Genomic DNA, 13,604 nt, shown 5'->3' on the forward strand with positions numbered 1-13,604 from the left:
GCCTGTTGGATGTGTACGCTGCATGTTGCATCTGACAAGATATAAACTGATGGTGTCGGAAAGACATTTTTTTCTCATTGAAATCCATTGACTGTCAGATGGACACACATGAACAAAAGAAAATATCTTTATCTGCTTGTTTGAGTGCACCTTTATACATAGGCTGTAATCTAATGTGGGATCAGATAAAGATAACTAAGAACAAAGGCAAAGACACACACTAAAATATAAAGGCACACTAACTACTTTGGAATAAGTTTTTCCCTCTGCATGAAGGTTAGTTCATCTTGGTGACCTTTACTATTCTTATGTTTAGAGATGCACACATATTGTATAGGAAAGATGTTCCTATTACAAGAGAGTATTCTACCATTTAACCATGGATCTTCAAGGGGCACTCTGACCAAAAGCTGGACATTGAAGTGGGGCTTGAACTAAATAAGTATGACAGACACTACTTTATATATTACAGTGAAATAAAAAAATCACAAACAAAAGTGTATCAATAGGGTTAATGTACCCTTTACTTATAAAAGTCAGCCTTGCTGCATACTTACTGTTTCGTAACCTATCCCAGTCAGTGTTAGAAAAAAATGGATGACAGCAAAGATCTTCATATTTCAGCCTCTCTTTCTGTCCACAGATCAAAGACTGAATCAGATCAAGAAAATTACTACTGAGTTTCGGTTCTTCTGGAAACTTTAAAAAACGCTGCAAATTTAAAAAAAAATAAATGAACATGGGGCAGCTTGCATGTTAACTTGTCCTTAATTTACCATGTAACATTTCAACTTTTTAATCTTTGTATGTGGTTTTCCTACCATACCCCCATATTCTTTCCCATTTAGGGAATTTTATCCAGTCCCCTAACAACTCCCTGCACTTTGTCATATATTTGTGCAGGGTTTGATGGTTTACTGTATTTAGTATTGAGCACCATCTGGTTACCTAGTGCTTCTGTGTGATTTTGGCTTTGTAGAATTCAGTGAGCAGGTGGTGGGGAGTGATCTGTTCCAGGAGGGAATATTCCATAATAAATGCTACCATTGTAAATATAAATACTTCACTCTTTTTTTTTTTGTAGGGGGGGTCCATTAGTTTATTGTATGAAATGATTTTGTTGTTTACCACCTTAACAATGAATGGTTTGTAAAAGTATGCTTAGTAATTTTTTTCTATTCATAGCCAACATGTTGGATTTTCTTCCCTCACATAGTTTGCAATATTTCTTCATATTCATTTTAGATTGATTTTTCCAGATCTAACTTAAAGCAGCCAGGTACTATTGTCACGTACTGGTTTGTATAAACAGGCCCTCCTTTTTGTGCAGTATGTGACCAACTCATTTAGATTGTAAACTGTACTGAACCTTCTTCCTACTGTGGCTCTTAGAACAGGGTACTTAATATTTGTAACTTTTTTTATTGCAATGATGTAGTTTTACTGCATTGTACTGACAGCCCTCACCATAGAAGAAATCATATATGAATGGAATTATACACATAAACATTATTGTATCTTATCATCTTCTGTGTCACTAATGGCAAATTATAATTTTAGATTTCTGTTAGTTGCATATTTTCAGCTTTGGCAGTGGTTTAAGAACAGTTATAAATTAACCTTGGCAATGTTATCTTGCAGAACCACTCGACCCTAACCCGCCCGCTCCCAACCCAAACACGACCTGGCTTCCTTCCTTTATTTATAGATCCGCCCGCAATGACATCATAAAAAGGGAGGGGCTTCCGGGCGTGCACCTATAAATAAAGCTGGAAGAGAGCTGCCAGCAGTGTAAGGCTGTAGGCGGGGAGGGCGAGCGGAAGAGCTCAGCACGAACCCGCCCGCAACGCGCAGGTGATGTGCCGAGGATGGCCTGAACCGACCCGCGGGTATCAGGCCTGCCCGCACATCACTACCACAGATACTCTCTGGCCCCTGTTAGTGTTACAAATGAGTGGTGGGTGTTTCCTAAGGGTCTGCTCCCAGTGGCAAGAAAGGACATGCATAGGCAATAACAGTAATCACACATTGCAGTTCCTGGTCAGGTCTGCCTAGCTGCTAATTACCATCTGTCATTCTACATTGCAAAGTAGCGAGTGTATTCAGCTTTTTTGCACGTTTTAGGAAAATGGATGGCTGGCGGGGATATTTTAATTAGAGGTGTAGAATAGCAACTATGAAAGGAAAACTAAAGCGTAACTAAAGAAGTAGAGCAGAAATGTTGTACATTATGTTTTGGGTTTCTGTAGCAGCCCAAGGTGACATGGTCTGTGCTGTTGTCAGTTACTGAGCTTAGGGATCGACTCAAAATATACTGCATAAATCGAGTATAAATGTAACAGTAAAAAGCTGATTAGTAAATTTATTCAGATTCACATTATATGACAGATCTAAAACCAGGAAATTGGATCAGACAGACAACCCTTATTTTCAGCTTGATAATTTACAATGGGGAAGGGGGGGGGGGGCGGACAGAATCCAAGATGGGGAGCTCCTGTGACAACTGTTATGACCTATATCATTACTACTATAGAGATGCTGAAACTTTAAGCCAGTGCAGTCAGTTTAGAATATAAAATGTGGCATTTCTAGCCATACTCATTTTTAGGGTTTAGTTCTTCTTTAGGGCAGGGGTACACGGGGAGATTAGTCACACCGCGACAAATCTCAGTTGTCGCGGGTGACTAATCTCCCTGCAATGTAAATCGCCGGTGAGATGGCATACGCGGTGCCATGATTTGCCGAAATCGTCAAAGTTTCCTCTCAAGGCAACTTCGGCAAATCGCGGCACCGCGTATGCCATCCCACCAGCAGAGCGACTAATCTCCCCATGTGTCACTGCCCTTAAAGACACATTCTATAGGTGTATCATGCATTGCCAAACATTTGTTCTGACACTATGGGGGTCATTTATCAAAAATGAAGCTAGCATTTTTTTATTGATTGAAAGAAAAACTACAAAAATGCAATAATATGCACAAGTATTTTCTGAAACCTTGAATAGCCGAGATTTATCAGAGAAAAAAAATGTAAAAGGTGGCCGAAGAAAACTCAGTACATAAAAGAAGTCAATGGGTATTGTTTGTACATTTACAGATTATTAAATCACTCGAGATTGGCAGCCTTGTTAAAAAAATCAATGGAACAAAGTGATGCTTTCCTGCAAAAAATGTGGCAATGTGACTGCTAGTAAAATTATACCCTCGGCTGCTGTTTTCTTCAAGGAAGAGGAGAGTTTGAGGTAAGCAATTACATATCACTATGAGTTTCTTGCCCTTCTTGCCTCATCCAAACAAAAAAAAAGTGACATTCTGGTATAGCAGAATGTAGTTGCACAAAAAAGCAGATACATAATAAAGCACAGAATAAAAAAAAATCCATATTGAAAGACGAATGTACATGTACCTGAAAATTCATGATGTTATTGAATGTTTTTATTGAAGTCCCTTCTGTGAAGGGTGATTTTCCATACATCATTTCATAGGCAACAATGCCTAAAGACCACCAGTCACATTCAGGACCATATGTTGATCTGCCATCTCCATTCATTACCATGAGAACTTCTGGAGCAATGTAATCTGGAGTGCCAACAGGAAGCTTTGCATTTACCTATAAAAGGAAGTGAAATACATTATTTTGAGCAGTGCCAATTGCATTTTTATATATATAAAAAAAAAAGTTATCCTTGAACCAACAACTGTTTTTTTAGCTGTAATTTTGGTGTGTGGGCAGTCATCTCAATGAACTGTGCCTGATCCTGAGCTTTCAGAAGGAACCAGCACTGCACAACAGAACAGGGTTTATCCTTCTTAGGTGTTAGTCTCATATTTGGGAGCTCATTTAGCAATGAAAACAATTTCTGAACTTGTTTTGACCTCTATAATGCAAAATCTTCTAGAGCCTTCAGGAAACCTGCTTTTTGAAAGGATAAGGGTCATTGTATTTAATGTATTTGGGGCTATATTTCCCACTGCCTCTCACTGTATTTCACTGTGCCATTTACTGTATACTGTATTTAGGATCTGGAATTTTTGTTCATAGAAGTCAATGTAACATTATATATGTGCATAGAGTGTGTATATATCCTTTACAGTGCAAGCTAGCTAAGGCTAATGGCACATGGGACAGTGTAGTATATCTGGCAGAGAAATGCCTGAAGCCACCCTGAATTATTGGGAGGCAGTATAGGCAACTTTTCGCTAAAGTTCAGGACAGTACCAATAGTGCTGTTGGCTCATGGAGGCACTATCAAATCAGGCAGCTGAATCCTTCAGCAGCAGTGTAAGAGAGCTGCTATCTTGTTAACTATTATTCTGTTGAACAGCTGCTGGCAGGGGACAGGAAGGGGGTGATTACCACTCCAAGTTGTAGTGCTGCAGTAAAGAGTGACTGAAGTTTATCAGAGCAAAAATCACATGGCTAAGGGCCCCTGGAAAACTAAGGATATATATCTAACCCCTTGTCAAATTTCACAATTAAATATAAAAAAAAAAGTTTTGCTTTTTTAAAAATGGATTTCGGTGGAGTTATCTGCTGGAGCAGCACTATAAACACCTGTGAAAGTTTTTCTGTCAGTATTTCTGTAAACCTGACACAAAGGCAAAAATTAGGAGTAGGTAGTTTATACAGAGGTCTATCTTTCTCCCTAAGCAAAATAAAGAATTTTCTTTCTTTACTTGAAATTGTTTTTAATACAAGCACTATTTGTTTAGCTTAGGAGGAACCTAGTGATACTTAGCAATACAAGATGGGGAGGAAAAGAAAGTTCTATGTTCTTACAGTCTTATTTGCTGTTAGTTTTGCAGCTGATCCAAAGTCAACAAGCTTAATATGTCCAGTGCGGTCAATAAGGATGTTTTCAGGTTTAATATCTCTGTAAATTAAAAAAAAAAAAAAAAAAAAAAGAAGGTTAGAGCCTAAAAGAATGGTATCAAAATAATACTGGAATGCTAGAAAGAATGTGTCTGCAGACTGAAATTGCTAATTTAAATAGAGGGACAAGAAATGTGTGGTATAAGTCGTACAGGGAGAAAAAACGAAATCTTCAAGCAGCACACTTGTATGTTACCTAGTCAACCCTTATTATAAAGCTATTGGATCCATTATCTGGAAACTTATTATCCAGAAAGCACAGAATTACAGGATGTCCATCTTCCCATAGAATCCATTTTAAACAAATAATTTAATATTTTTTGTTCTATTTTTTTCCTTTTTCGGAACTAGCCTTCCACTTAATTCAAATTAAAGGAGAAAGAAAGGTAAAAACTAAGTAAGCATTATCAGAAAGGTCTATGTAAATACAGCCATAAGCACTTACAGAAACGCTGCAATGACTTCTCTGTCAAAAGATTTCTTGTGTCTGTAATTCATGTGCCAGAGACATGCAGCTTTCTGCTCTCTCCTCTCTTCTGCTCCCCCCTCCCTCAAGAATGCTGAGAACTAGCTCCCCCCCCTTAGGAATGTGAATCTGAGCCAATCAGCAGGAAGCTGACTCACTGTTTTACAAACTGAGCATGTACACCGGTCTTGCTTTTGGTGCAGGAGTGAGGCATTATGGGAACTTTCTTTACACAGCTCAGTGTTTTTTCTTCCTGTTTGGCTTCTGACCATCTGAACAGGAGAAATATGGGGAGACTTAAAGGCACTATTGAGGGAACTGGAGGTATGCCTGCAGCTTGAGATTAACTCTTTATTAGCCGTTCCTTCTCCTTTAAGGCTGAAAACTTATTTCCCCATAAGGTTTAAAAGTAGTTAGCATAGTAGTAAAAGAATATGTGAAAGTTGTAGTTCAGTAGCACTAAATGATGGATCATGTCCATAGTGGTACAGGCTCACAACCAAACTTATTCTACCAGTACTTTTACAAGAACTTTCTCCCTTTTGGCCTCCTGGAAGCCATAAACAGAACCTCCCTCAGGGATTTAAGATTTAACAAGAGTTGATTTGTAAAATTTCAGTAATGTATATATGCAACTTTCAACAATACAAACTTTCCTTCAGCCAGGAATGTTAAAGTGGACCTGTCACCCAGACATGAAAAGCTGTATAATAAAAGTCCTTTTCAAATTAAACATGAAACCAAAATTCATTTTTATATTAACACATTCAAACCCATTATAAAGGCATTTAAAAATCACAGCTGTCAATCATATACTGCCTGCCCCGCAGACAATTACTTAAACTTTCCATTCAGCACTAACATACCCCCTACCATCTTCCCCATCTAATTGTGTAGCCAGTGCATAGGCAAGGGCATCAGGTCCCCCATTCTAGCAAATAAACAAAATTTTGTGGTGATACAAAGCTTGCCTTAATAACAGTTCCCACAAAATGGCAACTGCCTGCTGGCTGTGATTGTATATTCCCAAGGCTGAAGGAAAAAAGATTTATATCATTTATACAGTAGGTGAAGTTAATTTTGCTTAATAAACACAATAGAAAATAAATTGGAATTATTTCTTAGGGTGACAGGTCTCATTTAAGAGTTACAGTTTAATTTAAAATACCTATTCAAGTCTAAGGCAATATCTAAGTAGATATGAACTGGTTTGGCACTATGCCTCAGCATTCTAAAGATTACATTTATATTATTTAGCTAATGTAAAGCTATAAAACAACAGCAATATTGTCACACTTGCATAACACTTTCCACAACTTAATGGTTCTCCAAAAAACAATTAATTTTTGCGTGTGTGTCAAATTTGTAACCATGTAGTTAACCCTTCCAGTGCAGCAGATCACATAATTACAGCAGTGTAACAGAAACACCAGTACAATAGAATTTATGTACAGGTATCGGACCCCTTATCCGGAAACCCATTATCAAGAATTCCGAATTATGGAAAGGCCATCTTCCATAGACTCAATTTTAATCAAATAATTCACATTTTTAAAAATGGTTTCCCTTTTTCCTGTAATAATAAAACAGTACCGTGTACTTGATTCCAACTAATATATAATTAATCCTTATTGGTGCCAAAACAATCCTGGTGGGTGTAATTACGGTTTAAATCATTTTTTAGCAAACTTAAAGTAGGAGATCCGAGTTACGGAAAGGCCCCTTATCCAGAAAACCCCAGGTTCCGAGCATTCTGGATAATGGGTCCCCTACCTGTACTATTTTGCCTTGTGAAGAAGGAAAACATACAAACCCCTATACAGGCAATGCCCTGGCTCAGCTCCCTAGCTATATAATTATAGATGTATACATTAATAAAATTAATACATAATATATATGTGTATATAATTTATTATTATGTTAACATTGGTAGATTAATGTTAAGAGCAAATAACAGAGCTAATTTTATGTTTGTTAAGCTGAAATAAACACTGATAGACCTGTACTTGGTTTAGAAAATGTTTTAAAAAGTCTCAGAATAATCTTGCCCAATAATATATAATCGTCTGGTGAGAAATAGTCTCTCTTTCACACAAGTTGGTTTGTTCTAAAATATTTCAAGAGTATAACAACCACACACTTTTAATAAATTACAAAATAATTTTGATTACCAATTAATTGCAAAGAAATAAGGCAGGATAGGCGTGAAATTAATTAGTTGTGTAATGTTTTAATACCTGTGTGATGTCTCATTTCACTCACCTATGCACATAACCCATCTGATGAACACTGTAAATTGCAAGAACTAATTCTGCTAGATAAAACTGTGCCATGTTTTCATCAAACTGTTCATCATAGCGATTCATCAGTGCAAACAAGTCTCCTCCTGGCTGGTATTGCATAACCTGCAAAAAGTTCAAATTGGCATTTACACAGCTAGCATGAAACCACAGAGACATATTCCAAAATTTTAACCAACTCTGCATGTGGTGGCTTATAGCATTTCATTACAGAAGGCAAATATTTTTAAATCCATTATATATGATCGACATCACACACCTGTTACTCTCCATGTTCATATGGCCTTACTTTTCCATTATTCGATAAAGAAAATAACAGGGATTTTCCTATATTTTTTATGATGGTAAGGCATGGAGAAGTCATACACAAAGGGCTCATATATCATAACAACAAAATGAAAATAAATAACAATGCACTACAGGTATCGGACCCCTTATCCACAAACCCATTATCCAGAAAGTTCCAAATTACGGAAAGGCCATCTCTCATAGACTCCATTTTAATCAAATAATTCACATTTTTAAAAATGGTTTCCATTATCTCTGTAATAATAAAACAGTACTTGATCCCAACTACAATATACTTAATATTGGAGTTAAAACAATCCTATTGGGTTTAATTACTGTTTAAATATTTTTTTTAGTAGACTTAAGGTAGGAGATCTGAATTACAGAAAGACCCCTTATCCAGAATAACCTGAGCATTCTGGATAACGGGTCCCATACCTGTACTAATAAGTGTCTGGTATAGAAAATATCTGAAAAAATCTGCACTTTTACTTTGAAACAATATGAAATCAAAAAGATTTTAAAAACTGGCAATAATTCTTGTAGAGTTCACAATTAATTGATTTATGTGAGTAAAGGTATCAGATCTGGCCCAGCAACACACCAGTAGAATGCTAAAGTTTAAAACAAATACCTGTATTAATGCAGCAAACGGGGTGATCTCAACTTTATTCCAAGGTGCTAAAGACACTTAACACTGACCAAACGGTTTCAGGATCACACGGCCCTTCCTCAGCTTGGAATAAAGTTGGGATCACCCAGTTTGCTGCATTAGTATAGGTATTGGCTTTCCAATTTGTTCTTGAGTAATTCCTGCAGAGACATTTAGATCAGTGATCCCCAACCAGTGGTTCATGAGCGACCTGTTGCTCACCAACCCCTTGGATGTTGCTGTCAGTGCCCCCAAACCAGGTAGTTATTCTTGAATTCCTGATTGAATTCCTGGTTGAATAAAAACAAGATTTACTATCAAATAAAGTAAAAATTTGTACCTGGTCTTCATATTTTATGATTTTTTTTTTTTTTATTAATTTTTTGTTTAGGGCATGGAATTTATCTAGGTACTAGGGCTTAATTACACTAGCAACCACAAAGTAGATCCCCTTTAATGACCATGTAGAACAGTGATCCCCAACCAGTGGCTCGTGAGTAACATGTATATATAAATAAAATATGAAAAAAAAACTGAAAGTGCTAATGAGTATATTTTACAAATATACTCTTAATAGATAATTAAATATTTTCAATCAAGTGTTAAAAAGCCGATAAATCAAATGACCATATAAGTGTAGTATACACTGTAGTATACTCTTAATAGATAATTAAATATTTTCAATCAAGTGATAAAAAGCCAATAAATCAGATGACCATATAAGTGTAGGCAGCTACTATTTTCCTATGTAATGTGTCACCAAATATAGCTATGGAATAATAAAAGGAAAAAAAATACCACCTATGGTAAAATCCATCCATTCAATATTAAAGCCTTTTCTATTAACTTAACATAGTATTAACTCATGAGTAAAACATGAATTCATACCCTAATGAAAAAATAACAACTCTTTAAATCTGCTAGAAGTGACATATAGTTAGAAGCCCATTTTCTATGTCCATGTATCACTGTACATTTATGAAGAACTGGGGCACCCCCTATTGTCCCTAAACAGATAATGTGCTACTTTAGGCCTGAGCAAAGATGAGAGATTACTAATACAGAGTATATAAAGGTTCAGTGGTATGATATATATGAAAGTTCATGAGTTAAGATGGGAATCAGCTGAAGTAGCAAGCAATGAATGCAAGCAGTTTTGAGACTACAAGGAGGCTTATTTGTTTTGGATATATATTTATGTATTTAGATTCTAGTTTTTATCACAGCCTTCTCTTACTAAATAAAGAATTTAACATTGTCTGGACGAAAAATTAGTAGCTTTCTTCCTAGGCTACTCTCCTAGATACACACAGGAGAGTCTATCCCATGTGTCGTCTGCTACAGATCACAAAATGACACAGCAACATGAAAGGTGCATAGCAGGGAAAAGGCTAAAGGAACTTCCTGAAACAATTCCTAGATTGTGCTGTTACCCCTTATGCCTCTTCAATCATAACAGACAAAAGTCACTTACCAAATACAAATTTTCTTTGTCTTGGAATGCATAATGCAACTGAGGAATCCAAGGACTGTTATGATGGCTTAATATATTCCTCTCTTCTTCAAAAAAAGAAACCTATAAAAAATTCATGTACCCAGTAGAAAAATAAATTAATTAAAATCTTGCCCTTACAAAGATTCATCAAGAGCTTATAAGTGTACCTTTAAATACAAAAAGTGAATTGACCCTTAATGATCCGAAATAAAAAGCTTTGCAATAATTTACTATTACTTTTACAAATAACAATATAATCACTGCTTTTCTCCATTTCACATTTATCTTTATGTTCTGTTACCAAACACTAAAAATATCTTGCAAAGATGTCTGCTGAATCATATAATTGCTCTGTATTTATAGTAATTGTGTGTACAGAAGTATGAGTCTAATATTATTTGGTTCAGGGAAGATGCAGCAGAATTTTTTCTTCTCTCTTTTCATGCAAGCTCTTGGTATCTATTGCATTGTTTGATTTAGAGAAGATGTTTTAGACACAGTAACCATAAGCTGCTCCTATTTTAAAGTGCCCCTTTAAGAAAGCTTTAAAGAGATACTGACACCAGAAAGTTTAGTGTAGTAAATCTTTTTTTTTTTACATCTATCATAACATTGTCTTTACAAGAACTTTATAATTTTGCCATAAAATTATTTGCCTGATGCTTTTACATTACCTGTCTGATCCTCTGTTCCTCTATGATGGGCAGCCATATTTGTCTGTTAGCATTAGAAGCTATAACTGACAGGTTGGGAAGGGACAGTCAGGCTGGCAAAACAGTCAGGTTTAGGAACTTCAAGTAACAATTGCTTACAAAACCAAACCTGTCAGCGAAAAAACCGCCAACACGACCTATAGGTAGCTTTTTATGTATATTCATATTTTGAAAAGTAGTTTTTTCGTGTCAGTATCACTTTAAACTGAAGATTTGCAGTAGCTGCCAAATCAGCCTATAGCATATAGGGGAGGATCTTGCTACACAAGAGATATAATTAACGATAATTAAACCACCAGAGTTGTTCAAAAGGAAGCATGAGCCTTTTACAGTCTTTTGCACAAAACAGTTTGCTATATACCTGATCTTGTGCAAGGAGAGCTTTCTTCTTCATCACTTTCATAGCAAAGATGTCTCCTGTCACTTTCTCTTTAACTACATGCACTTCTGCAAAATGACCGCGTCCAACAACATTCTTGATCTCAAAGTCTTTTACATTGGGTTGTAGCTCTCGTAACTCTGCAACAGTGTCAGAATCTAGAAAAGTATTAGTCAAAATTTGAGTTATATTGTACAAATATTTCATATATTTCCAAAGTACTACTATTTCGACAATGAGAAAAAATATAGCTATTTCCCAAAAAAGTATGTAATTAATAACAATTAACATTACTATTAGAACCAAGTGTCTAGATATGGGTTTAAGACTTCATTTAAACAATTCTGCAACACACATGTAGTAATTATTGCTTATACATGAGGTTGGTGGATTTTACATTAACCTGAAAAAGCAACAGTTCAGTGTAAAAATAAAACTGGGTAGATCGGCTGGGCAAAATAAAAATTGCAATATAGTTAGTTAACAACAAATGCGATCTATAAGTCTGGAGTGAAAAGACATCTAATGTAGCAGCCAGAAAACAACTTCCTCCATTGTATCTCTCTAACCTGTCAGTCAGCGACTTGAAGGGGGGGGCCACATGAAATATAACTCCTCAGTTTACTTTTGATCATGACCTGACCTCCATGCTCAGGCCACTGCTTACCCTACATTAAATGGGTATCAAGAGGCTTAAAGATTAAAGAAAACATGTTCTTTACAAAATGCATTAGTTTATAGTGGTGAGGGAAAATAAGTAATGGATACAGACTTACATTTCTTTACAAAGTTTGATACATGTTTAATCTTCATCAGTGCAGGGTTGCAACATTCTTCATAAAGAGCACATAAGGAATCTAAAAGACCTTCTCGACTCAGGACATTTAATTGTTGTTGAAAAGGAAACTGGCATGATGACTTTCCCTGAAACAAACATAACACATTATCAGTATTAAAGTGCAAATAAAATATTTAGCTATTATCTCTCGTACAGCATACAGAGTATACTGGTAAGCTAGGTTTATATTTAAGGGTGATTAACACTATATATATGGGGGGCCAAGAAAGCAGCCCCAGCAGCTGCTGGGAATTTTGGGTACCTGGAGTAGGCAAAAATGTACAGACTCTTGACTAATAAATGTAAATTATAACGAAAAAAAACAGTATGTTACAATGTCCTATTTCACATAATAAAGTACAACTTTGCTGTAAGAATAAAACCCAGTGTGTAGTTGTTGCACTAGTGTGAAGTCCAGGTGAGCTGTCATAACCTTATTGATTTCATTTTTTGTCTTTTGTTTAAACTTTAGGTTTAAGGAAGATTTGTAGTTTCTTTAATAAACAAAATAAAAAAGCCACAATGACATAAGCTTAGATATATATATATATATATATATTATATATATATATATATATTTCAGACCCAAACTTAAACAGTACCCTCATTCATGTTGGCAGTGACAGGCCTGGATGGCCCATAAAGTAGTGCGTCAGCTTCATAGCCAGTAGTTCTTCGGTTTGTTCCCAAAAGACACCATGTTCATATAGCTTTAAAACTGCTGAGCTCTACCAGTGATGAAATGCCTTGTATGTTGTGTTTTTTCAATGAACGTGGAAAATATATCAGCATATTATAAGAGTAATCAGAGTCAGAGTGGGATTCGGAGGTACCATAAACTGAGGAGTTGGATATTTACTGATATATATATTCCAGTTTGTCCAGATTCTTTAATAGGTGACTATTAAAGAATCTCGAGAAACTGGAATATATATATATATATATATATATATATATATATATATATATCGCCCTTTAACATCCTTTCCCTTGATCCACCATTTAGTGATGGGCTGTGTCTTCCCTCAGAGATCACATGACCAGAAATAATGCAGCTCTAACTGTAACCGGAAGTAGTGTGGGAGCAAAAAGGCAGAACTCTGTCCATTAATTGGCTGATGGGGCCTAGCATGTATGTGTGCCTTGACTTGTTTGTGTGCACTGAGAATCCTATGATCCCAGGAGGTGGCCTTTAATTTTTAAAATGGCAATTTTCCATTTAGGAATACCCAGTAGCACATACTACTAAATAAGTATATTTTTATGAAAAATGGTTTATTTAGATGAAGCAGGGTTTTACATAGGAGCTTGTTTATGCAATATATATTTATAGAGACCTACATTGTTTAGGGGTACAATCTTTCTTTAAGAAGCTTTTTGCCTTAGTTAAAGGTTATGAGATGAGGGATGTATAACTCTTAAAGAAAGGGTCCCTTCAATAGAACAACACTTTTGGTGAATGGCTACAACTTCTAAACAACTAAACTCACTGAGGTCTCCAATACACTGGAAAAAACAAAACAACCATTATGTGTAGTGGAAGGTGCTAAAAATGTTGATCAGGTAAAGGGACAAGTGTAGAGAGGAGGGGTAAGATTAAA

General features: G+C 35.9%; 1 protein-coding gene across 6 annotated transcripts in view; it reads right to left on the reverse strand.

Annotated features, from left to right (window-relative positions):
• Positions 1-13,604, reverse strand: part of cit (citron rho-interacting serine/threonine kinase) — a 70,718-nt gene that overhangs the window by 52,321 nt on the left and 4,793 nt on the right. For all 6 annotated transcript variants that reach the window (XM_031895845.1, XM_031895842.1, XM_031895838.1 and 3 more), the window contains 7 exon segments: positions 11,942-12,089; positions 11,148-11,323; positions 10,053-10,154; positions 7,601-7,743; positions 4,780-4,873; positions 3,406-3,609; positions 558-711 (listed from right to left, as the gene is read on the reverse strand). In XM_031895845.1, the coding sequence (XP_031751705.1) occupies positions 558-711; positions 3,406-3,609; positions 4,780-4,873; positions 7,601-7,743; positions 10,053-10,154; positions 11,148-11,323; positions 11,942-12,089 (1,021 nt within the window).

This window comes from Xenopus tropicalis, chromosome 1, assembly GCF_000004195.4.
Source record: "Xenopus tropicalis strain Nigerian chromosome 1, UCB_Xtro_10.0, whole genome shotgun sequence".
Classification (NCBI taxonomy): domain Eukaryota; kingdom Metazoa; phylum Chordata; class Amphibia; order Anura; family Pipidae; genus Xenopus; species Xenopus tropicalis.